The sequence below is a fragment of the Cervus elaphus genome, chromosome 19, assembly GCF_910594005.1.
Source record: "Cervus elaphus chromosome 19, mCerEla1.1, whole genome shotgun sequence".
Classification (NCBI taxonomy): Eukaryota; Metazoa; Chordata; class Mammalia; order Artiodactyla; family Cervidae; genus Cervus; species Cervus elaphus.
The window spans coordinates 49,337,013-49,363,539 of NC_057833.1; the positions used below are offsets into that span (position 1 = coordinate 49,337,013).

Sequence of the window (26,527 nt, forward strand, 5' to 3'; positions counted from 1 at the left end):
ATGTGATGACCAGAGTGGTGCAGGTGGACAAGCTGAGTGCCCGGGCTGCTGTGCCTGACCGCTGAGAGCCTGCTGAGCACTGGTCTTGGCTGCAGGAGGGGATTTTGATTAACAAAATGTATGAGAGTTAAGTACTATTTCAGCGAGCAGTAGACCTCATTATATCCTCCGTGTGATAGGTGACAGAGGCAGTGCAGAGGGCCAGGTTGTAACAATTCTGAGCACCAGTGTTAGAACAAAGTAAAAATCATCTAGGTTTGGCATGCCTGCTTCTTATGTTTTTCTTTCTTATGTTATTACTGTTTAGTGACTGAAAGCCATGAAAGATATTTCGAGTTCCAGTGTGCGTTCTGTTGCTTCTCTTAGTGGGTCGCCTGTCATACAGTTTGCCTTCCCTGAGCCCTTTGAAGGGTTAGTGACAGTGTTTCTGGAGAGTGTGTGGACAGATACTTCCTTTGTGAACTGAAACTTCTTCCACTACAGAGCTGTGGCGCTAGTGGTAAAGAACCCGCCTGCCAGTGCAGGAGGCTTAAGAGACACTTGATTTGATCCCTAGGTCGGGAAGATCCCCTGGAGGAGGGTGTGGCCACCCACTCCGGTATTCTTGCCTGGAGAATCCCATGGACAGAAGACCCCGGCGGGCTATACAGTCCATGGGGTCACAAAGAGTCGGACATGAACTCAAGCAGCTGAGCATGAGAGACCATTCGGAAACTAGTTTTCATTTTTCCATGTTGAGATGAAGTCTCATGCCTGTTTTTCTGCATCAAGTGGATAGTTATCCTCCAAGTTTGATAGGTGGCAGAAGAGTTCGGCACCTGGAGCAGCAAAGGAAATACTAAATTCAGGGGGATGGAGTCTGGGGTCACAGAGTTAGTTTCCTACTCTGGAATTCAGCAGTGACCTTGACCGAGAAGGGAGGCAGATGATGGAAGGAACACTGAGCTTGTGTTCAGAAAGCTGAGGCTGGAGAAACTTAAGCTTCTCAGGTGAACATAGGCATGAACTTAGGTGTGTGGACCTCTGACTCGTCATCTGTAGAAGTGAAGGGCTGGACCAGGTGATGCATCCGAGATCCCTTCTCCCTGGCAATTGCTGTGTTCTGACACCTGGCAGAGGCTCTTGGCACATCAGAATTCAGGATGTCGCTCATGTGAGAAGGATTTTTTAACCATGAGTCTTCCTTTCCTTCAAGAGTTTATAATTTGGGGCATCTGCATTCATTGAATTTGAAGCTTAGGAATGGAGGTATTGAAACATTGTCTTTATAACATTTGTGTAACTGGAAAGGTCATAGCTTTCATATGCCCTGGTCTTTGTGATTTTGGTTTCTTCTTTTAATGTGCATCTGCCCTTATTCAAAATTAAAATAGCTAGCGAGCATCTCAGGGGAAGAGAGCAGAAGCTTGTGGTTGGTTTGTCACTCCCTGCTGGGTCTGCCTGAGAAGGAAATGGCACCCCACTCCAGTACTCTTGCCTGGAAACTCCCATGGACGCGGAGGAGCCTGGTAGGCTGCAGTCCATGGGGTCGCTAAGGGTTGGACACGACTGAGTGACTTCACTTTCACTTTTCACTTTCATGCATTGGAGAAGGAAATGGCAACTCACTCCAGTGTTCTTGCCTGGAGAATCCCAGGTACGAGGGAGTCTGGTGGGCTACCATCTTTGGGGTCGTACAGAGTCGGACACAACTGAAGCAATTTAGCAGCAGCAGCAGCTGGGTCTGCAGTGCTGTCTGTCCCTTTCTTGGGCAGCAAGAGCCTGTGCTAGAAATCAGGCATGGCTGTTTTCAGACTCCATGCTGGAGAGAACTGCAACTATTGTGGGCATCCTTGATAGACTTCGAGAAAGCTACCTTACCCTCAAAGGGTTCTCCAGACCTGCATGCCCAGAGGTACCTCAGCAGGTGTCATTGAGGCCCTAAAGGTCTGGGATAATGACAGGACTTGATTATACAGATAAATCTATCTTCAAAGGATGTCGAGCACATGAGAGAAGCCACTGGGACTGCCCCAAGTAGCAAGAAAACCGAACTCTGAAACAGGAGAAGGTTGACAGACATGATAGATTTGGATGGCCCTGAGGCTAAGTCTGGGTTTGGTATGAGAGTTGTGGTTGCTGTCCATTGCTGCCCATGAAGCTGGAGCTGCTGAGCAGGGGGCCCCCTGTACTGTCACATTGTTGACATGGTTGGCGCTTGTAAAGTCATCCTGCAAGTGGCAGTTTTTATGTGGTCAGTGGTGGTTCTCATGCTGGCCAACTCGGTGACAGGAGTTCATGGTCTTTCCTGCTGGTGCAGCAAACTTCAGGGAAGCCTTGTGCATTGGAGTGAAGGTTTGCCGCAACCTTGAAGAATTTTAAAGCTGTTACCAATGAGGGGAATGAAGAGGGCCTTGCTCCTAACAACCTGGAAAATAAAGAAGCCCTGAATAGAGTCAGGAAAGCCAGCTACACAAACAAGGCTGTAATGGGCTCTCTGTGGCTGCCTATCAGCCCTTCAGGTCTGGGAAGCGTGTCCTGGACCTGAAAGTCTCCTGATGAACCCAGCAGGGGAGCAGCAGGTGCCTCTGTACCTGTCCTCCCTCAGGGACTGGTAGTGTCTAGCAAAAGCAGCCTTTGAGCAGATTGACTGGGCAGCTTGGATGAAGTTCATTGCTGGTGCAGGTGTCCATGCATCACAGGATGATCTTGCTGATGTAAATGGCTGAGGCTGTGGATGAGGAATCATGCAGCTGTCTCCCACTTAGGGTGAAGCAGTTTGATTCTGTGACATTGTCTATTCCAGAATGCAGGCTGCACCAGGCCAAGAGGAGGGATGTTGGGGTACCCATCGCTCTGGGGAGACTGAAAATGCTTTCCTCGCCAGCCTGGTGGTGGGGATGTGCACTGGTCTGATCAAGACATGTGCAACAGTCAGAACTTTGTGAAGGACAACCAGTTCCTCAGGATTTGAGGAGCTGGCAGCAAGGCCCGGTGTGCTGGCCAGAAGTTCAGAAATTCCTTAGCCAGTTAAGCTCTGAGCAGCCCCTCAGCCCTTTCAGCTCTGGACAGCTATTCAGTAATTCAACCTCTGCTTCACACAGCTTAGGACAGCGGATCCATACCTGTAAGGCCCTTAGGAAGGTACCTCTCCTTTCCCCTATTGCTGTGATTTTTTTTTTTTTTTATTAAACTGCTTCATCAGAATTGCTTTATCAGAGCCCAGCTTGACTGCACAGAACCCAGCTTTGGAATCTTGTAATTTCTAGAATAATAATTTTTCTCAGCTTGTTCTACAAGTGTTTTTGGAGCCATTTATATGTATATTTATTGTGGCATCCCTGAGGTTGTTGACAGGCAAGATATCCTGTTATGTCAAGAGTTCAATATACAAAATTAAAAAAAAACATTCGGTTATAAACAAACAAAATCACAGAAGCTCAGAACAACACATCTGGTTTTACTTACTTAAAAATACTTCAAAGTCTCCTTGACTTCCTGGTCTTGACTCTTGCAGAGGCCCTACTGGGCACCTACTGGCCTTGGGGTATTGTCTGAGTGACGGCTACTCGGCCACTTGTATCTTTCAAAATTTTTAGTTATGCAACTTCTGACCATATCAGTTGTTTTCTTCTTATCAGGTAGACAGGCACATTTTTTTAAAGAAGCATTTTAACCATTAAAATAACAGTGCGGCCAAATGTTTTACTGTGTGTGTTTACAACTTAAAAATGCTTCCATATCCAGCACCTCAGTTCATTATTTAATTCTCATTATATTCCGTGAGGCGTTTGGGGTGGGGGTGACCATTTTGTCCACTTTTGGTAAATGGAATGTAGAGGTTCCAAGGTCGAGGGGTGATGATGAATCCACAGTCTGAGATGCTCTGGAGCCACCCTGACCGCCCCCTGCCCTCTTCCCCTGTTTCCGTGCCTCCAGGACTTCGGCAGCCCACGGTCGGTCACCTCCCGGTGCGACTTGAAGGCGAACTTGATCAGGAATGGCTGTGGGGGTGAGTTCGAGAGCCCAGCCAGCAGCACCCAGGTTCTGCGGAGCCTGCCGCTCAGCAGCAAGGGCTCCAGCCCAGCGGGGTCCGATGTCATCCAGCTGACACCGCAGGAGGTCACGGTGACCCTGAGGCCCGGTGAGTGCCCTGGGGTGGGGCAGTTCAGGATGGTGGGAAGAGAAGCCTGGCAGGGGAGGGCGATGGGAGGCATGGCCCAGACCCCGGGAAGGGAGGACCAAGGCCTTTGGGATAATAAGAGTATCTTTGCTATTTTAAAAATTGTGGTGAAATATACGTAACATACAATTTGCCATTTTAACCATTTCTAAGTGTGTAGGTCAGTGCCATTAATTGTACTACAAGTGTTATCTAACCATCACCACTGTCCATTTCCAGAACTTTTTTCTTATCCCAGACTGAAACTCTGAACCCATTAAACGCTAACCCCTCATTCCCTCTCCTCCTCCCCCCCGCCCCCCAGTCCCTGATCGCCACCATTCTACTTTCTGTGTTTGTGAGTTTGACTACTCCACATAACCTCATACAAGTGGACTCAGATACATTTGTCTGTCTGTGACTGGAGTATTTCACTTAGTGTAACATCCTCCAGGTTCATCCATGAGGTAGTGTGTGTCAATTTCCTTCCTTTTCAAGCTGAGTAGTCCTCCATTGGCTGTGTAGACTCAGTTGTTTATCCATCCACCCATGGATGGGCTCTTGGCTTGTTTCCACGTTTTGATTGTTGTAATAATGTTCCTATTTTTGATGGGAGGATGCTGGTACAGTTACTCCTTAGTCCATGCAAGTTTCTAAGGGAATGTGCTACCTCCAGGAGAAAGTATTTTTTCCAGTCAGCAAATTTGAATTGGTGGCATTCTGAAGTGACAAACTTGCAGAGTAGAGATTTTTTTCTTTACGACCTTGGAACCTCTGCCTTGGAGTTGATTGTGATATAAGGGGACTAACAGTTTTTGCACACATACTTTGTGGTAATTACTTGACCTACTCAAAGGTAGCAGACATAATTTTACACCCAAGGAGCTGTGTGCTCAAGGGCTCAAAGGCATAGCAGCGAACCTAGTTCAGTGTTGGGTCTTTGTGGTTGCACAGCTCATGGTTGTTTCTTGCTAACCACTTTTGTCGCCTCATATTCTACACATGAGGTCCCTTGTGATGTCAAGGGAGGGTGTGAACATGGCCAAATTAGAAAGTACCACATTGTTGAGAGAAGGCAGCCTTTTCCCCCCGATTCCCGTTGACTTTTAGCCTCTTCTTTCTCATTGTCTAGGAAGCCACTGGCAATAACCATTTCCAGATGGTTCGTTGAGACTTTGGGGTGGCTGGGGCTGTGGGAAGCTGAGGGATCTGGTTGGCCATCCGGGCTTCTGGTTCTAGCTCTCTTTCTGACTCGGGGCCCTGGGCAAGCTGCCCCACTCCTTAGCATCTCAGGGTCTTTGTCACCTTCATTCCTCACAGCCCTATTCAGAGGCTTAAATGAGACTTTCTGTTTAAATACACTTTAAGAACTTTAAATTACTGTTTTCAAAGAGTCATGGCCAAAGATACAGATTTTGGCGACAGCCACATCTCTGTTTGGATAGAGATTCTCATATCTCAGAAACCATCTAGCATGGCCCTGCACATCGTAAGCACTCAGTCATGCTTCTTCGAGTTGTTGTTAGAAAGGACTCTGAGTCACCGTGCACCTGAGAACTGTCTTATTTCACCTACTGACTTGTCTTGGAAATAAGAAACAAAAGAAGGGTGTCAGTGGCCCTGCTGGATGTAAAGCAGTGTGAACTGCTGCACAGCCCAGGGCTTAGTGCTGGGATTAGCTCAACACACTGTTCTTACAAGTCATCTGACTGGAAGGGACACTTGGCCTCGTGTTTAGTGAGGTTCTGAGCTGAGAGAGAGAAGGGAGCCCTTTCAGAACTGTGCGAGTGGGTAGAAGAGAGGAAGCTGAGAGGAAGTTCGATGGTATCCTCTGGGGAAAGATGAATGCCTCTCCTCAGGTTAATCTTGATTCAGACTCAAGGTCAAGGGTTCTGACCTAGAAGGGAACATAGGCATCCTTGTAGACTAGTAAGTTATCAGAACGCAACGTATGATAAGAATTGTTATTGACTAACATAAGTGGTATATTTCCCTTTTTATCTTAATAACTGTGTAACAGGGACTTCAAGAAAAGCCTTGAAAAATCATCCACTTTAATACTATGTTATTTTTCATTTTTGCTAGGTTTTCTGTCTTTATTCATGTGTTTGTATTGTTCATATGCTTATGATGTATATATTACTGTGTACTGTTTTCAGTCAGTTTTTGAAAACAAAGACCAAAATTAACACCTCTAAAAGAGTTTGAAGGTCATCATTGAGGGATGTTTTTATTTTAGGAACTCCTCATCTAGAATTGCTCTGAGCCTGTGCTGCTCTCTCCAAGAAATATTCTTCATGGCGGTGAATCCTTGTTCTTTAGGGTATATTTAGTTTAGGGAGAAGCTGGAGGTCACACAAAGCCAGAGATGTCAGAGTTTCAATTCCAGTTTTTAAAATCAGAGTTAAGGTGTGGCTCTAAGGCGGAGAGACTGTTGTTTGGTTTGACCTATCAACTAGCTTTTGAAACAGACCCCAAAGAAATGATTTGAATAAGGGGAGCCTCCTTGTGCAAAGTTCTCATAACGTTCAGTTTATGCACAATGCTTATTTATGCACGAAGCTCAACATACACTCAGTTAAAGAAAGAAAGCAGTCTTACTTGGTATAGTTACATCTGTCACTAAGCATTGTGATTCAGTTTCCAATATTAAAAATAAAAATACATGATTCTGTGTTCATACAATATCGTGATGTGAGGACTGTGTGCAGCTCTGGTCCTACAGAAGGTGCAATAATGGAGAGCCCATTGCAGCCTATAGAGATGAAGATGAGGAGGAGACCTGATGAAAATCTGAATTCCTAGAGGCCTAGAACCTCATGAACATGTTTCTTTCTCAAATATAGAAACATGTGATGCCAATGATGCCTCTTAAAATTTTGAAAATTTCAGTATTAATAAAGAGAAGTACAGGCAAACCCCAGATATCTTTATTTGTTTGGGGAAAAAGAAGAATAGTAATTAGCAACATTTTTAGTTTACCAAGTGCATACTTATTTCAGGGTAATGCCTCTCTGACTCTGGGGAAGGCATTCAGGTATGCAGCGATTGGTTTCTCCATTGTTTATTTTCAGAAATGCTTTTGCGTCTCTGCCCAGCTCCCCCATACCTCATGATAGGTGTTTGTTGAGTGAAATGTGTAGCACTTTATTAGCTTTATGCCAGACTAGTCAAGGACAAGCTTTGGCACTATATGTGAGGCACTTCACCCAGGCAAGGTTATTATTCCAGAATAAGCCTGGAAGAAAAAGAACAATTTTCCCCTTTTTTAAGCAGAATTTTTTAAATTTTATTTTGTTTTTTAATTGAGATATAACTCACATACTGTATAACTTATTCAAAGTATACGATTCAGTGGTTTGTAGTGTATTTGCAAAGTGGTACAGCATCACCACTACATGATTCTAGGACATTTTCATCACCACAAAAAGAAAACCCTGTAGCCCTAGCCCTTAATACTCCTTATTCTCTCCCTCCCCACCACATGCATTCAGCCCCTGACAACCACTAATCTGTTTTTGATCTCTGGGGTTTTGCTTACTTTTCGTTTCATTTAAATCACGTAATACGTGGTCTTTTATGTCTGGCTTCTTTCACTTAAGCAAAATATTTTCAAGATTCATTGATGCTGTAGCATGTATCAGGACTTCATTCCTTTTTATGGCCAAATAATGTTCCACTGTATATGTATAGATATACCACATTTTAGTTGATGAATATTTGGGGCTGTTTTCACTTTGAGACAATTATGACTAATGCTGCTGTGAACATTTATGTAAACATCTTTGTGTGGACATATGTTTTCAGTAATCTTGAGTATATAGCTAGGAGTGGAATTGCTGGGTCATATGGTAATTCTGTGTTTAACTTTTTGAGGGACTGCCAAACTTTAAGCAAGGTTTTGTATAAACACAAGATCATGTTTTCCATTCTGTTTCCAATCCTGGAAACTGTATGTCAGGATAACAATCTTAAGAAAACCTTAATGAAGAACATAAAATCCCTAAGAAAGAACATAAACTTTAGAATAAAGCATACTGAAATGGTGAAAAGCTAGGGGTGGAGCAATTAGAAAGGGTTTACTTAAGTCTTGATTTGCCTCAATCCATTAGCCTCTTAAAAAATGACCTCTGATTGGCAGCTTTAAAGCATTTTTTTTTAACGTTTTATTTTGAAGTAATTTTAGAGTCACAAGAAGTTGCAAAAATAATAGAGTCCCTGTGTACCTGTCTCAGCTTTCCCCAAGGATGACTTGTTACATAACTTGAGTGCGTTATCAGAGCCAGGAAACTGAGCCGGGATTGTGCTGTTAACTGCAGAGGATGGGTTGCTTTTGAGATGGGCTTCTTTCCATGCCTGCATATACTGCCTTTCTGCCCTCTCTCACATTCTGATTGGAGATGGCACATGCCTGACTTAGGTATTGCTTCTGCTCCCCAGACTGACAATACACACACTTAAAAACACTTGATGATGGGTGGATAGTGCTTTGCTGTGGGCTGAATGTTTGTATCTCTCCAACATTCATATGTTGAAATCCAAACCGTCTAATGTGATAGTATTAAGAAGTGAAGTGGGGCCTTTAAGAGGTGATTGGGTCATGGGGTGGAACGCTCATGAATGAGATTAGTAGTATAAAAACAAAATAAAACAAACCCCCCAAACCCCAGAGGGTTTTTCTGCCTGCTTCGGCAGGAAGTCAGTAGTCTGAAACCCAGAGGAGGGCTCTCATCAGAACCCAGCCACACTGGCCTAGTCCTGGTCTTACACTGTTGTTAACTGTGAGAAACAAATTTATGTTGTTTATAAGCCACTTGGTCCATGGTACTTGTTAATAGCAGCCCAAACTAAGATTATTTTCAAGGAAACTAAAAATGCCGAACCCTAATTGCTTGGCGTCAGGTACCGTAAAGGTCAATAATGTCTTCTGATTGTTCCATCTGTCAAGAGTCAGAATTCTGAGGAGGGGGAGTAGCGTTTGGTGCAGCACCCAGCCTTGTTCTGGGCCAGGGAGGCAATTCTTCTTTATGGGTCTGGATTTAATTCTGAGTCTTAATTGCCTTGTGCTTCAGTAGTGAGCAGAGAGCTGGGTGATAGTCTTAGAAGTTGTTTTCTGGGGCTCTAATTCCCTGTTCAGCTGTAGTCCATTTATAATGTAGCTGATTTTAATGTTTCTTTCAGTTTCTAGCACAGAAGTGTAATTCTAAGGAATCAAAAACTACTTTCAGTGGGGATAGTGAGAGTGTTTATCTGTTAGATGCTACTTTGTCTAAAATATTTGAACAAAAATCAATCTTAGGAAAACCAAAAGCTGTTGTTAGAATTCTCTGCTTTCATTTTCTGGGAATGTTGGTCACCTGGTATATGTTCCCAGGAAAAATAACTTTTCACTTTTTATTGGAGGGAAGACAGAAGAAAGCTTTAAAAATACATTTCAGAGGGAATGCTGGTAGATACTTGATTATGGAGGGAAAATCTACACTTAGGAACCAAGCAGTGGCATGCGTTCTGTGCAGAATACAGCTGAGGCTGGGTGAACTAGAAACTGGAAGAACCAGAGGGGCTGCAGGAGTGGCTATGTTCTCACAGGTGTGAGGTGATCAGCTTTACTTTGGGGTTTGTTTTATCCTATTTCTCTGATTCTGCTGCTGGTCCCAAGGCGGGGATTTTGTGGACTGGCCCCAGAGAGGAGGGCGTCAGCCACACAAGGAGAAGAACCTATAGGGGTCTTATGTGGAGGGGGAGGAGGAGGACGTGTGGGCTGGGCTTGTGTCACCAGAGACAGGCACAGACTGAGCGCCCACAGTGGAGGTGAGCCCAGCTCCCAGCCTGCTGGACTCACAGGAAGTGGCGACTGGTTTAAAGTCTCAGGTGGTGCCAAACTGGGCGGCTGTGTTTATTATTGAGTGTGTCTAAGTGGCTCAGTCGGTAAAGTGTCTGCTTGCGATGTGGGAGACCAGAGTTTGATCCTGGGTTGGGAAGATCCCCTGGAGAAGGAAATGGCTACCCACTCCAGTACTCTTGCCTGAAAAATCCCATGGACAGAGGAGCCTGGTGGGCTCCATTTCATGGGGTCGCAGAGTTGGACATGACTGAGCGACTTCACTTTCACTTTCAAGTGTACTTGGTTCCAGAAGTGTACTCAAAGATGGAGAAGGTGCCCCGGACCCTCTCCTGGCAGAAGGTACCCCTGGCCTGCAGCAGTGGCTTCACCTTCAGTCAGCTAACCATGGGCTCTCCCCCATTAGGGAGTTGGGGCACTGTAGCTTAACTCCCACACTTAGCACCCACTCTGAGAACTGGTCCAGAAGTGTCAGTCCCTCCAAAATCTGCTGTTAATTGAGTCCAAGTTTATAGTGCTTGCTGTGTAACAGGCCAGTAAATCAAGATGAGTTGTTGGGACAAGGAATAATGACTTTATTCAAAAAGCCAGCAGACCAAGGAGATGGTGGGCTAGTGTCCCAGAGAAGAATCTTCCCTGAGTTAGAATTCAGGTTTCGTCCCTAATGGCTCAGCTGGTAAACAGTCTGCCTGCAATGTGGGAGACCTAGGTTTGATGCCTGGGCTGGGAAGAGCCCCTGGAGAAGGGAAAGGCTATCCACTCCAGCATTCTGGCCTAGATAATTCCGTGGACTGTATAGTCCATGGTGTCGCAAAGAGTTGGACACTACTGAGTGACTTTTGCTTTCACTTTTATACTAAAAGGAGAGGAGGTAAAGTCTTGGTTCTCACCAGGCTTCAAAGGAGATGTTTTAATTTCTTCCTTCCTGCAGCCATTCACAGCTAAGCCTGGTTGGGATGTTTCTTTCAAGCAGATAAGCAATGGTACCTGGGATGGTACCTCAGGGTTCCCTGAGATGGGCCAGTATGTGTAATTTAAGTTTATAGACAACATCCATTTTAATTTGTGGCAAAGTTTCTTCCTCTATTACATTGACAGAAATTCCATTATTGTCAAGGACTACTGAGGAGTTTGTAACATTTAAAATCCACCATAGGTAAGGTAGCCGTAAACCCTTATTTTGAACATTAATGATTTAATCCTTTTTATACACTCCTCCATTTTTGGAAAACTTGGAGAGAAAATTTTCTTTTTTTTCTTTTTTCTTTTTTTTTAGCATTTGCAGCCTCCCTTTGGGGAGCTGTGTGTGTGTGTGTGTGTGTGTGTGTGTGTGTGTGTGTTTTAGTGATCAGCTTCTCTTAGAATTTACTGGAAATAGATTTCTTACTTCAAAATAGAGAACCTCTTGCATACAGAGAGATCTATGTATCACATCTTGTTTTTCTGTTTGCCTTCATGTCTGGAAAATTTGGAGTTAAGTATAATACCCAAGGCTGTTAGCCATTCACACTCAAGTTTTTGGCAGAATGTTCTGTCTCTCTTTTTAGTCCCACAGGAAATTGCTTTAATAATTGACTTTCAGGGGACCTGGGGTTGAAGTTTTTCTTGCATAGAAGCATTTGTACAGTGTTTATATATATATATATATATAGAGTCTCCTCCACACCCACAGTAATGAACATCTTCCCCATTTTACTGATCTAGAAACTGGGCAGCAAGTTTAAAGGAGTCTGAGGTCTGGAATCCTTGGTGACAAGTTCTGGATTCCAACCCGGCTCTTGCTCTCCAAGGCTAGTGTCCACTTCCCTCCCATGGGTGCCTCCCAACCTCTCTGAATCTAAGCTGGTTCCCTGTTTGCTGGTCCTAAAGTGCTCATCTGTTAACTGCTCATAATCCCCTCAAAGGTGGAAGCAGATTCTGGATTAAAGAAGGTGTACCTGGGAACTTGGGGGAAGGGCACAGGTCAGAAAAACACAGAAGACCCTGCAAAGAGGTCCATAGGCTTGGATGGAGGGGACATGTTCGCAGGCCCCCACCCCTCCTCGACTGTGGTGTGGCATCCAAGGATGGGAGGGGCCCTATGCTGAGAGCTGTTCTCTCTGCCTCATGGGAACCAAAGACAGATACTGTAGCAGTCTGGAATTCATTCTGGAAGAAATCTCGAACATTCCTCTGAGTCAGACTCCAATGGTTTTTAAAAATAGACTCATACCAACAGGCAGCCCAAAGTACATCAATCTCCAGGTGGCTTGAGCAGCACATGCAAGGACAAGTCAGGGGAAGCAGGCTGGGCTCCGCCACTCAGGCTACAGTGGTAATTATAGTAATCTTTCTGCATTTGGGCAGGCCTTCACTGCTTACAAGACTCTCCTTCCCACACGAGTGCTTCATAGACTTAACGCTGGGTGCTGTTATTGCCATTTTACAGTTAAGGAAATGGAGATTTTGTTGGCATCCCTAGTTAAGGGGCAAAGCTGGAATTTGGACTAAAATCTTTGGGTTCTTAGATTCTTCACGGTCTAATTGATGAAGTATGCCTCGTCTGGGATGGGAGGAGGGGAGGGAGCACAGACCACTGGGTCTCCTATCCTGCAAGTTCAAGAAGGCTTAAACCCACTGGTTGTCAGCTGGAGGTGAAAGACTGGTTTCTCTGAAATGTCTCTACCGGCAAATGAGGCGTGGACCCTCACGTGGAGCAAAGTCACCTTTGACATTGCACCTCTGAACACAAGAAAGTAAATCCACATTTCAAATGTGTGTGGACAGTTCTACGCAAAGAGTTCAAAGACATCTCTTGGTGTCTCTGGGAGGCTAATAATCGTGATGGTAGATAGAATCACCTGGTAGGATTTACTTCTTGAAATAATGTCTGAACAGTGTGTTTTTAGAGGTTATGAAATGATGAAGGATCATTGTCCTGACATGCATCCCCCAGTTACTGTGCTGACTTGGGCCTTTCTGCATAGCCCGTGGGGCAAGCTTGCAGAGGCCACGCCTCCCAGACACTGCCTTTTTCTCTTTGTTCTTTTCCTCTGAATCAATTTCTTTTTCCTTTGTCTGTTGACTGTCTTCTTATAGAACCAAAAACTGTTTTCTCTCTTGTAGATAAATCTAATAGTATTTCTTTTATTTTTTCTTTTCCTTTTGATGGTGCTAAAATTTGTAATATTCTCATATTTATACAAATAATTTATGATAATGATTTGTGTCTGCAATGTCAAATATGCCCTAGAACTAAATACTATTGTTTGATAGATGGCTAGAGAGATAGAAATAGGTGACACAGTATAAGTGTAAACATTTTTGCCCTTGTGGGGATATTTTAAGTAACCATCTTTGTTTTCCCACTCCCCCTGGCCTTCTCCTCTCCCTTGCCACCTCAGTTTTTGTATCTGTACCCTTCTTTTGTTAATTCCTTTCCTGTTTTCTGTTTCACACACACCTTTATAGTCTCCTGGCCATACTCCCATCTTGGTCAGTCCTTTCTCTGAAGTTGGTATGTGGTGGGTGGACTACTTTTACCCAGTTTGTGTCCATGGAATTGTCTGGCTCACTATCCACCAATTACCTAAAGTCGTTTTTGCTGCGAAAACAGAACACTGCTAAGCAGACTCATTCTTAAAGAGTTTCCTTAAAAATTGCTGAGCCCTGTGTGTGAAAGGAGTGGCTTCCCTAGTGGCTTAGATGGTAAAGCGTCTGCCTGCAATGAGGGAGACCTGGGTTCGATGCCTGGGTGGCAAAGATCCCCTGGAGAAGGAAATGGCAATTCATTCCAATACTCTTGCCTGGAAAATCCCATGGATGGAGGAGCCTGGTAGGCTGTGGTCCATGGGGTTGCAAAGACCCCATGTGTGTGAAAGGAGAACCTAGAGCTGCATCCTTAGCACCCGTATTCCATCAGTCACTCTGCTTCCAGGAAAAAGATGTCTTCCAAGAGGCACATGATCACTAAAGAAAAGTCGCGGGTGGACCGGCTTTGAAAGCAAAACCCATCCCTTCTGCCCCAGTAAACTGTATGACCTCTAACATGCATGGTCTCTCGGTTGGCACAGGTGACAAGACTACGTTCCAGCTGCAGGTTCGACAGGTGGAGGATTATCCCGTGGACTTGTACTACCTGATGGACCTCTCTCTGTCCATGAAGGATGACCTGGACAACATCCGGAGCCTGGGCACCAAGCTAGCCGAGGAGATGAGGAAGCTCACCAGCAACTTCCGCTTGGGGTTTGGGTCTTTTGTAGACAAGAACATCTCTCCTTTCTCCTACACAGCGCCGAGGTACCAGACCAATCCATGCATTGGGTGAGTGACAACTGCCCTTCTCTTGGGTATTTAAGGATGGAGGAATGGTTCAGCAGGAAGACTGAGCCTAAAGAAAGGCCTAGGGAGGTCATATCTGGGTTGGGGAGGGAACCTGGCTTAGGTGTTAAATTTGCTGAAGGATGTTCTGGCTCCATTCTCCCTCTGCTTGAGAAGAAAGAAGTTGTTACAAGGCTGTGTAACACTACAGTGATGATATAGCTCATTTGTTTTCCTGCCTGCCTGACACAGCACTGTTTTCTACGTTAGTAGATTTTAGAGAGTATTCTCAGGAGGTGATGGACCCCGATAATCAGGAGCAGGCAGAATAACTTAAACTTTCCCCTTGTTTAGAGTAACTCAGATGTTTGGAATAAGTGAATTGAAAGTCTGTTCCTGTTGTTTATATAAATAACTATAACTTACCTTGACAAAACAAAATGAAAACCCTGGCCTTTATAAGTGTGATTTTTTTTTTTTTCCCGACATAAGTACTTGAATTAGAAAAGATTTGACACATTATTAGAGAACGGCAGTTTCTAACTACCGCAATGAACAAATCTGAAAAATTATGTAGTGGCTCAAGCTTGATGGAAGTTTATTTTCTGAACTCACCTAAGGGCAAATGGGTCTCCTGATCAGTGGACACCTGTCTTCTAAGCAGTGACTTGGGACCTAGGCTCCATTGGTTCATGTGTGGCTTGTAAGGTCATCATGCCTCGAGGATTGCTTCTAGGAGGATACTATGGACCAGAACAGAGTGGCCTCTGCTCCTACGTTCGGTTCTGCAGCACTGGGTTCTACAGGGAGGCTGGGAGCTAGTTTAGCTGTGCGCAGTAGAAGAGATAAATGAGTTGATGAATAGGTTTCTGCCCTGGTACATTTATTTGTGTATTGGAGGTGGAGGATCTCTTCCTCCAACTCCCCTAACACTAACTTTGTGAGGTGGGTTTGTTCAGATGGCAAGACTATGTGGTGTGACAACAATGAGTGATAGATAACCTTCGACTTTTTCTTATCTCTTCTCCATATTCAGCTTTGGTTAGGCTTTGGCCTATGAGGCCCCAAAACAGTTACTAAATGAGGAATAGGTAAGATTTAAGTTCTTACTAAGTGTCAGGCACCCACTGCACTTCATACCTTATATGGATTGTCTCGTTTAAATTTCCTAGCACTCTTTTGAGGTTTCTAAAGTAGAAGTGAGCTGTAGTTTTAAGATAAGGAAAATGAGGCTTAAAAAGAATAAATAACTTACCCAAGATTATACAAATAGTAAGGGGCTTCCCTGGTGGCTCAACCAGTAAAGAATCTTCCTGCAGACCTGGGTTCAATCCCTAGGTCAGGAAGATCCCCTGGAGAAGGGAATGGCAACCCACTCCAGTATTCTTGCTGGAGAATCCCATGGACAGAGGAGCCTGGTGCGATGTAGTCCATGGGGTTGCACAGACTCGGACATGACTGAGGGACTGGCACTATCTATCCAGACTTGGAATTTGAATCAAGATGAACTCCTTCCAGAGTCTGTTTCCATTAATGCTTATTTTTTCCCGTCCAAATCACACCGCCACACAGTTGATTTACTTGAGTTTCAGTGATAATACCCATTCCCAAACCACCCAGCCTTCAGGGCACTTGCCTAAGGGTCATGCTATCTATACTACAGTAAGAAGCAATCAATCCCCAGATCTTAGTGGCTCAACACAATGAAAGTTTATTTCTTGCTCATATAGAATTTCAGGAGAGCTGCTTTCTGTTGCAGCTCTTCTTCAAGGGGTGACTCAGGGATTCAGGCATCTTGTGATGTCATTTTTGATTCTTTGTCTCCTTGACTTTCCCTGAAGGGAAGAGGGCTGCTCTTAATTAAGCCCCTGAGCCTCTCTGTCCTCTTGGCTCCCAGTCGGCAGTCTCAGCAGTTGCCAGGTCTGGTTTGGGCTGGGTGGGGGAGGGGGCGAGGTGATAGTTATGCTGGTATTGTGTACATTCTTCTAGAAGCTAACTTAAATGTTCTCCAGGGATTGCAATAACACAATGGTGGAGAAAACAATTAAGAACAAATTTTAGATACAGATGAGATTCTGAGCGCCTTAACCACGAAGAGGTACTGGGTGTCCTCATTTGAGAGGTTTAGCTTCCTCCTGGCCACTGGTGGCTGTGGTGTTATTGTTACTTTGGTCCTCTCCCCAAGTCCCCTGCGCCACGTCTTTTTGTTGGAGTTCTGTTACTTACCAGGAGCAACAGCATCTTAACCAAAAGTTTTTTTTAATTCATCCAGAATGGTGATTCTTTCTGTTGCTTTTCCTCTCTGCCCTCTGGCTGGGCCCTGTCTCCGGACAGGCAGGGTGTGTCTATACTTCGATTTTTTCTGGGGACCATCGGCGAACTGTCAGATGCTAGATTGGAAGCTGGCAGAGGATGAAGGGCTGGCGCGGGGCCCTCAGCATTGAGTATTCAAGGTTATTACACTCTCATTCAGAGCTGCTTCTCCAAACCCTAGAAGGCAGAACCAACTGCAGACAGTAGAAGTTTTGACAGTGAGTACAGGCACACTGACAGGCTGCTTGGGAGACAGGAAATCCAGTGAAAGAATGGGGGTTTGAAAGGAAACAGCACGTCTGAGCTAGGCAGAGCCCTCCTGCCTAAGCTGGGCAGCACTTGAGGGAGTTGCTCCCTGAATCAGTGAGCAGGCTGAGAGAGATCTCCTGTGTCCAGGCAGTGGACTCCGCTGTAGCCTGGGTGTCCTCGGAGATCTCCCACCACCTCTGAGGGAGAGCAGGGCAAGAGGATGTAGGCAGGCTGTTTCTGCCCTTGATCCAGCCTCTACATGGGCTTTGTTTGCTTTCCTAAGTGTTAATGGCGCTGCGGATTAGTTACCAACAGTTAAAAATAAAAGATTTGACAAAGAATGGCCAGGATTTCTAGGTTTTCTCCAAAAACTAGGAGGTCTGGTAAAGCCAGGCTGGTTTCACATGTTATTGGCTGCCACAGTCCCTACCACTGCCTCTTGTCTCCCAGCTGGTCTCATTCACTGGTTCTGTTACTGGGCCCTCTCTCGATTCTTGGATAGCAGTGCCATAGAAACAAACATTACTCCCATAAGAGTCTTAGACAAGCAGAGCTTTTTATTGAAAGGATAGCTTGTGCATAAGAGAGAAGGTGGAAAAGAATGTCAGTTCCCCAAAGACTTTCTGATAAGGGGTTTTAAAGGCAGTGTGAGGGAAGGGGGGCTGTGGTTTGCCTGATGAGCTTGTGGTCAGTTCTTAGATTGGTTGGCATCAGGGTGAAGTTTTGAGGATCATCACCCTTCTGGTTTTACAAGCTGTTTGGGGTCTGTGTGCCTGCAGTCAGCAGTTTTCAGCTGGTGGGGGCGGGGCGGGCCTGCTTCCTGTAAAAACAACTTAGGAATGTGTGTCAAGCTTTTATCTGTATCTTTCGGGGAACTGGGAGTTTGACAATTCTGCTAGGTGGTAGATATATGGTTCCACTTTTGTCTTTTGGAAACCATGTACAGACAATCAGTGGAACAGAGATGGAGCTCATCTTTTACGCCCGTGGGTCTTTAGTTGTTGTCTCAGAAGCCCAAGCTTTTAGGTGCTGTTCTTCTGGCCTGTGAAGCCCACATGCTCAAGGCCTTTCGCTCAGTTCTGTCCCAGAATGGCTGTACTCTTGTCTCCCTGTCTCATCTTGAGTTCTGTGCTTGGCTGTGTAGATGCTGTCTGGGATCCTTGTCTGTTCTCCTTCCACTCACGTGGAAAGAAAATCACAAAGTGTTTTCCCTCAGTGGGATGTTCTGCTAGGTTTTTCTCCTGTGATGATGGAAGCAGCAATAGTAGCCCCTGGAAAGTTCTGGGGAGATAGGAATCAGGAGGAACGATCTGACCACCTTTGCAGGACATCTCCGAAGAGAACCAGTTTCTCATGGGGCTTTCCTAAGGTGTGTCCCTCCTCCTGCTCCAGATGTTTCTGCCAAAGGATCAAAATCCTAGACTTATCTTCTCCCATCTTAGAATGAACCAGAAATGCCAGAACTGAAGTAAGTAGTACTAGGGCTGCCATAAGAAGAAAAAACAAAAAATAGTTTAATCATCAGATTAAAGAACTGTTTAATTCTTTAATCAGAGCTGCTGAATTTAATCAGCAGCTCTGGGTACTAGGAATACTGTATTCCTATTCTATTCTGGGTAATAGGAATAGTGTCCTTGGGAAAAGTCACATCATATTCACTGATACAGGATTTGATGGATTAATCCAGCCTGGTATTTCTGGTTCTGAACCTTTTTCTTTTGTTAGAAGTATAGAAGCAGCTCATAGAAACAGACTATAGAGTGGTGGTTGCCAGAGGCTGGGGGGTTGGGGGTGGGGGAAAGGGGGAGAAGTTGGTCAAAGGGTGCAGACTTCCAGTTATAAGATGAATACATTCTGGAACTTTAATATACAGTGTGGTGGTGATAGTCAACAATACTGTATTTTAAATATGTAATTGTATATTTGAAAGTTGTGAAGAGTTGTTAAATGTTCTCACCCCCACACAAAAAAAGTGGAAGTACATATGTAAAAATCTTTGCAAATGAGATAACACATTTTGTCTTTCATCGTTTTTATTTTTTCTTTAACCCTTTGTATTTCTTCCAAGAGGTCATGGTACTCCTTTACCACCTCAGAGGTATTATTTTATTGTCTTCTGGCATGTTCTGTGGCTGGTGAGAAGTCTGCTGTCCATCTAATCGTTTTCCTTCTCTCTGGTAATTTTTAATATTTCCCTGTTTTTTCATGTCCTATACTGATAGGCACTCCAGTGTGGCTAGTTGGATTTAGTACTTTTATTTGCATTGTACAGAGTTTGCTCTGCTTGTTTAATTCGAGAATACAGGTCTCTTCTTGAAAATTTTCGGACATCTGATTCCTTCTCTGATTCTCTTCGTTTGCTTTCTAACAAACACTACTAGGTGTGTGTTGGAACCTTTCATTCAAAACATGTTTCTTAATTTTTCTTCCATAATTTCTATCTTTCTTTCCTTTAGCTGCAAAATAGAAAATTTCTTCCAGTTTCCCATTTTGTTCTTCAAAATCTTTATTTTATGCTGGAGTATAGCTGGGTAACAGTGTTAGTCAGGTGTGCAGAAAAGTGCTTCAGTTGTATCTGTACATGTGTCTATTCTTTTTCAAGTTCTTTTCCCATTTAGGTTATTACAGAGTATTGAGCAGCATTCCCTGTGCTGTCCAGTAGGTCCTTGTTGGTTGTCTGTTTTAAATAGAGCAGTGTGTACACGTCAGTCCCAAACTCCCAATCTATCTTCTGCCCCCCTCCCCTCTTCCCTGGAACCGTAAGCTCCTACTCTTAAGTCTGTGTGAGTCTGTTTCCATTTTTTAAGTAAGTTCATTTGTATGTGTTTTTTTTAGATTCCACATATGTGCCATCGCATATGCAATTTGTCTTTCTCTGTCTTACTTCACTTAGTGTGATAATCTCCAGGTCCATCCATATGGCTGCAAATGGCATTATTCCATCTTTTTAATGGCTGAGTAATATTCCATTATATAGATATACCACGCATCTGTTAATGGACATATGGATTGCTTCCATATCTTGGTTATTGTAATCAGTGCTGCAGTGCACATGGGGATGCCTTCATCCTTTCAAACCGTGTTTTCTCTGGATTATGCGTAGGAGTGGGATTGCTGGGTCATAGGGCATGGCAGCCCTCTCCAGTATTCTTGCCTGGAGAATCCCCATAGACAGAGGAGCCTGGTGGGCTACAGTTCTTGGGGTCGAAAAGAGTGGGATATGACTGAGTGACTCAGCACAACACAGCACATAGTATTTCTATTTTTAGTTTCTTAAGGAACCTCCATACCATTCTTCATAGTGGCTGTACCAATTTATATTCCCATCAATAGTGTAGGGGGGTTGTCTTTTCTCTACATCCTCTGCAGCATTTATTGTTTGTAGATTTTTTGATGATGGCCATTCTGACTGGTGTGAGGTAATATCTCATTGTAGTTTTCATTTGCATTTCTCTAATAATTAATGATGTTGAGCATCTTTTCATGTGCTGTCTCTTGGCCGTCTGTATGTCTTCTTTGGAGAAATGTCTGTTTAGGTCTTCTCTTTTTTTTTTTTTTTTTAATTTATTGGCTATGCTGGGTCTTCATTGCTACTTTGGCTTTTCTCTAGTTGCAGTGTGCAGGCTTCTTTTGTTGTGGAATGTGGGCTTCAGCAGTTGCAGCACTTGGGCTTGGTAGTTTTGGCTCCCAGGCTCTAGAGCACGGGCTTAGTAGTTGTCGCATAGAGGCTTAGTTTCTCCAAGGCCTGTGGGATCTTCCCAGACAAGGGATCAAACTCGAGTCTCCTGCATTGGCAGGCAGATTCTTTACCACCAAGCCACCAGGAAAGCCCCAAGGTCTTCTCATTTTTTGATTGAACTGTTTGTTGTCTTATATTGAGCCACATGAGCTGTTTGTAAATTTTGAAACTAATACCTTGTCGGTCACATCATTTGCAAATATTTTCTCCCAATCTGTGGGTTGACTTTTCATTTTATTTATGGTTTCCTTTGCTGTGCAAAAAAAGCTTTTGAGTTTAATTGGGTCCCATTTGTTTATTTTTGTTTTTATTTCCATTAATCTGGGAGACAGCTCGAAAAAGATATTGCTGCAATTTATGTCAAAGAGTGTTCTGCCTATGTTTTCCTTTAAGAATTTTATGGTGTCTGGTCTTATATTTAGACCTTTAATCCATTTTGAGCTTATTTTTGTGTGTGGAGTTAAAGAATGTTCTAATTTCTTTTTTTCACACATTGCCATCCAGTTTTCCCAGCACCGTTTATTGAAGAGAGTGTCTTTTCTTCATGTATAGTCTTGCCTCTTTTGTTGTAGATTAATTGACCTTAGGTGCATGGGCTTATTTCTGGGCTTTTTATGCTTTTCCATTGATTTATATTTCTGTTTTTGTGCCAGTGCCTTGCTCTTTAGTTTTTAAATCCATGCACCAAAGTTTCATTTTTGAATTTGAGTGACAGTATTTTTTGGTTCTTTTTTTCAGACTTCTGTTTTTTTTATACTGTTTTTTCATAACCTTCTGATTTTTTTTCCCCCTAGTAATATCCCATTCTAATCTTTGGTTTTTATTCCTTCTTCTCCTCAATGTTTTAAATATGTTTGTTTTAAAGTGCTTTGGATCATTTTGCTATCTGTTTCTTGGAGATCCTTCAGTTGGTTGCATTTGCTGACATTCCTTCATGGTGGTTTATTTCTCATAGGGTCTGTAACGTTTTCATTAGCTCCTCTACAGAAGAGGTTGTTTTCCATCAGGGGATCATGTGTCCCAGGTATGCTGACTTCCCTGCAGGGTGGTTTTTTGTTCCCTGCTTCCAGGATCCTCCAAGTCTCACGGTGGGACTAGTTCTCCTGTTTTGTTTCTCAGCAGGGGGTTCCTTCCTTGTAAAAGTAATGAATTCTGACTTTTTCAGGACTGGAGTTACAGTCTTTGTGGGTGATTCATCTCGCCCTGGGCCTGGAGTGCATCTTCCTTGCTTCTCTCCCAAGCCAGGGGCTGGAATTTTTCTGGTTTTGATTTTAGTGACAAGGGCATCTCTTTGTGGCCCACAACTTTATGCAGAGAACCCTGTTCCAGTGCTTGACCCTGCGTGGCTGAAGTCTATCATCCCTGATAGAACCTGGTCCCAAGCCCCAGATTCTCTGTCAGGTCCCCTTAAGCAATAGAAATTAATCAGAGGCCAGACGAGAAATTCAGGCAAGGCTTTATTGAGGTCTCTGCTGTAGCAGGGGCAAGAAAGAGCGATCAACAGGTTCTCTTGCTCGCTTGCTTCCCATTCCACCCCCACCCCCTACTCTGAAGGGGTGGTGGTGAGCTTGTTCTTTATATGGGGTGAGGGTAGGGGAGTATCCAGGGGTCAGGGCTGGAGGTGGGGCTTAGGTGGTCTGTCCACCCCTTCAGTGGTATTGCCTGCAAGGGGGCATGTGTAATACCCTGCTTTTGCTCCTGACCTCTGCTTTTTACTCCAGGCTCTTTAAAAGTGGCAGATGGGTTTTTTGGTCTCTTTGTATCTTTTGTCCAGAATCTGCCCCAGCTGCACATGCACTCAGTCTTGCACAGTTTCTTTGTATTTTGTTGCTTGAGGAGAGCTGTGTCCAGGTGCAAGCATTGCAGCACTGCAACGAAGGGGCCCAGGTCCCAGCCTGTCTGACAACATGCCGTGGTGGGGGTGGAGGGCGGCAGAGGGCCCTTTGCCTTGAGATCCCTGCTCACTACTTTTTCTGCTCACTACCTCCCACCTACTCTTAAGTCCATTCACTTGTGCAGTGCTTTCTTCTCAGTTCCTGGCACCTGGGATTTCCCTGCGAAGCTTTCAGTCTTGGCTACATATTAACATTTTTCAAGATTAGATTTTTACACAGCAGTTCTCTTTGTTTAGAAGAAGAGAGAAGGTCTTTCTCTGTCAGCTCCATGGTCCACAGTATTATTGTTCTGAAGCACTAGGCTGTTTTCTGGATTTGCCTAGATCTAGTATCTGGGACGGGGGAGCTTGGTGGGCTGCCATCTATGGGGTCGTACAGAGTCGGACGCGACTGAAGCGACTTAGCAGCAGTGTCTTCAAAGGGGATTCGCTTTTTATACACACATGTGCCCCCAGGCTCTTTAAGCATATATATTTTATTCACTTCCTGGTTCATAATCCTTAATTTAGTAAAGATTTAGTAGGCCCTAAACTGGGGTCCTACAGCACAGACACAGGTTGGGGGGTGGGCGGGCTTCCTGACACAAGACCATCAAACACCCAGATCTTCAGGTCACTCAGTCAGCTCTCCCGGGGGAAAATAGCTAGTCACAGGTGACATTCTTTTCCAGTGACTGCAGAGACATTCAACAGAGCCTGTGTGACAATGCTGTTTTCCTCTCTAAGAGGTGCCTCTGGTTTGGTTGTAGTAAAGTTCTCTGCAGTGAAGGCTTCTCTCTGGTAAATGCATTCTCTAGTTCCTGATTATTAATAGTAATTCTCCACAGTAAAAATGTATCTATTTAACTGTCCTTTGCAGGAAGGGAAGGAAAAGGTAAAAAATGCTGATTTAGCTGAGCTTTTCTGGTTTTCTCATTGAACAGCAGTTGCTGTTCTATTCTTCCCTTCCTCAACCAACCCCATCAGCCAAAACAGTAAATACCTGTAGTCTGCAACCATGGGCTAGCACAGCACAGGGTGAAGTTGCTCAAAGGGTGAGGAAGAGTCTGTGTACATTTTTTTCCTCCTGGGTCCCTCTATTTGTCAGAGCACCACGATGGGACTCACTTCCTGTTTCTCAGCTCACTTCCTATTTCCATCTGGGAATACAATTTCCGTGACCTTTCTCTTTATGGTCAGCTGAGAATGGGAATAGAAAGTTTGGACGGCCTGGAGTCATGGGTTATAGACAAGCTTGATCTGTGCAAGCACAAGGGGTGGGGAAAGATTTAGGTGGAAGGAAGAAGGAGTGAAACAAAGGCAAGGCAAACAGGGACAGCCTCTGATGGTTCTCCTCATCCGGGAGGCACCACAGCCGTTACGGCAGTGGGGTTGACCATCCACAGCTGGCTTGCAGCTGGTGACTGATGGAGCAGATACTGAAGGACCTGAGAGGCGTGGCGTAGCCTCTTAGAAAGTCCAGAGTTGCCTCTTATGGAGGAGGGGAGCCTCTCAGATCTGCCCTGGCTGCCCTTCCATGTGCAATTAGGCAGGAGCTACTAGGTCCTAAGCCTGCTTCCCTTCCCATGCACATGGCTTGGATTGGGTTATGAAGGCATCCCCTTGTGCCTGTCTGTTAAGTTTGGTTTTCATCTTTGTTCTGAGAGGCTTCCTTAGCATGGCCACAGACCTTCAGTCTGTCCAGCTGGCCCCCCAGCTGCCTCACTGCCCATCTTTGCTCTGACTCCCAGCCCTACGGTCTTGCTGGCCGCCCTCCACCCTTGGGCTCACTTCTGCCGCAGGGCCTTGTGTTCACTCTTCCCTCTCCCCCTGTACCTCGTGAGCCTTCCTGGAAGCAGTGTCAGGCCTCTCGCCCTATTCTGTTGGCTCTATGCCCAACTCACACTCCTGCAGCTATGGTTGGGATCTAACTTCCTCCAGGAACGCTGCCACTTGGGATCTCTACTGTGGACTGAAGATGAGAACACCCAACAGTCAGGAGAGTTGTTTTTTGTTATTGTTCAGTCACTAACTCATGTCTGACTCTGCAGTCCCGTGGACTGTAGGACGCCAGGCTTCCCTGTCCTTCACCATCTCCTGGAATTGGCTCAGACTCATGTCCATTGGGTCAGTGATGCCATCCAGCCATCTCATCCTCTTTTGCCCCTTTCTCCTTCTGCTCTCTATCTTTCCCAGCATCAGGGTCCTTTCCCACAAGACGGCTCTTCCCATCAGGTGGCTAAAGTAGTGGAGCTTCAGCATCAGTCCTTCCAATGAATACTCAGGAGAGAGATATGGCATTAATCTTCTATTGAGATGTGATACTTCCCTCTTTCCAAATTTCCAGATAGAATATTCCATTTGAAGATGATTTGCTTCTAAATGATTTCTCTTTGCATGCATCTGGGAGAGCTGATAGTTTATCATTCCAATATTTATAAATAAATGAGGAAGCAGGAAGAACATTTTCATTCCTATTGCATTTCGTGTTTGCTCATGTGCCAGTGTGTCCTGGTTGTCTCTGAGTGGGTTGACAGGAGAGATTTATGTGATCTTTTATCATGCGACAGCAGCAAAGTGGATGTGAGAAGCTGGTTTTGTAAAGTCACTCTGCCATCCCTTGACACTGCCCGCCTTCGTCAGCCCCAAAGAGCACCCCCTCCCTTCCTCAGGCACTGTTGAAGCTATGATGCCCGTGCTCCAGGCCCTTGCCTCTTCAAGGCACATGTCAGGGCTCCTCTGTGGCGTCTTTCTCAGACTGCAGAAGCCCATTGTTACCTCTGCTTCTTTTGACCTGTTTGTCCATTTCATGCACTTAGAGCCTAGTGTGTGCTATCTTTCCTGCCTTTAGGACTTGTGTTTGGGAGGTAGGAACTGTTATTGCTCTGTTGTCCCCAGTGTGCCTATTCCAGGGACGCATGGTAGGTGGCTGAGTGAGTATTCATTGGTGCCACTCAGGGCCCTCAATCAAGGCACAGAGTATGTTGTTGTTTAAGCTTTTAAGATAATGAAGGAAACGTGACTCTTGTCCTTTTTCTCTCTAGTTACAAGCTGTTCCCAAACTGTGTCCCCTCCTTTGGGTTCCGCCACCTGCTGCCTCTCACGGACAGAGTGGACAGCTTCAACGAGGAAGTCCGAAAGCAGAGGGTGTCCCGGAACCGCGATGCCCCAGAGGGCGGCTTTGATGCGGTGCTGCAGGCGGCCGTCTGCAAGGTAACCTTCCCTTCGGTCCCGTCCCCGGACGGGAGGTCAATGGAGAGGCACCAGTGTGGGCGTTGGCACTGCCTGCATATTTTGAGCCACCCCAGCCCATGGGCTCCCATCCACTTTGCATCAGAGGGTGAGCTCAGTGGGGCCCGTGGGGACATCTACAGCCGTCAAACCAGCTGGAGTGCAGGGATGCCTGGGGGCTGGTGTGTGTCTGTGTCAGGGTGTGGCTATGTGGCTATGTGCAGTGGGAAGCTGTCTTTGCCAGCAGACAGCTGTTCTGTGTTTCTGTATTTGATTTTTTCCTCTCTTTTTGGCAGGGCGGGGTGGGGGGGGGGGAGGGAAGGGGTGGAGTCAAGCCATATGCATAGAACCTTGTAGAGCTTTATGACCCAGTTTTTGTAAATACTAAAGATTGCTGTCTTGGGGAAATCCAGTGAAAAAAGAAATTGCTTGTCATTTTTGGTTTTGTTTCTGTTTGTCTTTTTCCTGTTTCTCTATAATATATGAATCCAGAGGGAGGACATAGACTTAGGTCAGAAATGAACTCAGACTTTGAGAGGTTCCAATCTCAGCAAAATATATAAATGGAATGTTGGTAATAATTTATTCTTAAAATAATTTTCTACTGTCAAAACAACCCAATAACATCAACAAAAGATAAAAATAAATGTCACTCTTGAATTTTGCTATCCCAACACATACTTCAGAATTTTTTCCAGAGTGGTCATCATACACTATGCATAATTGGTAGAACTTTCTTGAATGTTTCAGTGGGCTCAGCAGCAGGGTGGTGGTTGGGACACCCATGTCTAGGGGAGGAGGGCTGGGTAGGGAGGTTAGAATTCAGTTTGGGGAGGCCGC

General features: G+C 44.9%; 1 protein-coding gene across 2 annotated transcripts in view; it reads left to right on the top strand.

The window, feature by feature from the left end:
* The window catches only part of ITGB5 (integrin subunit beta 5), a 113,056-nt gene that overhangs the window by 14,324 nt on the left and 72,205 nt on the right, over positions 1-26,527 (top strand). For both annotated transcript variants that reach the window (XM_043875498.1, XM_043875499.1), the window contains exons 3-5: positions 3,919-4,123; positions 14,036-14,285; positions 25,501-25,669. In XM_043875498.1, the coding sequence (XP_043731433.1) occupies positions 3,919-4,123; positions 14,036-14,285; positions 25,501-25,669 (624 nt within the window). The remainder of the gene's footprint in view (positions 1-3,918; positions 4,124-14,035; positions 14,286-25,500; positions 25,670-26,527) is intronic.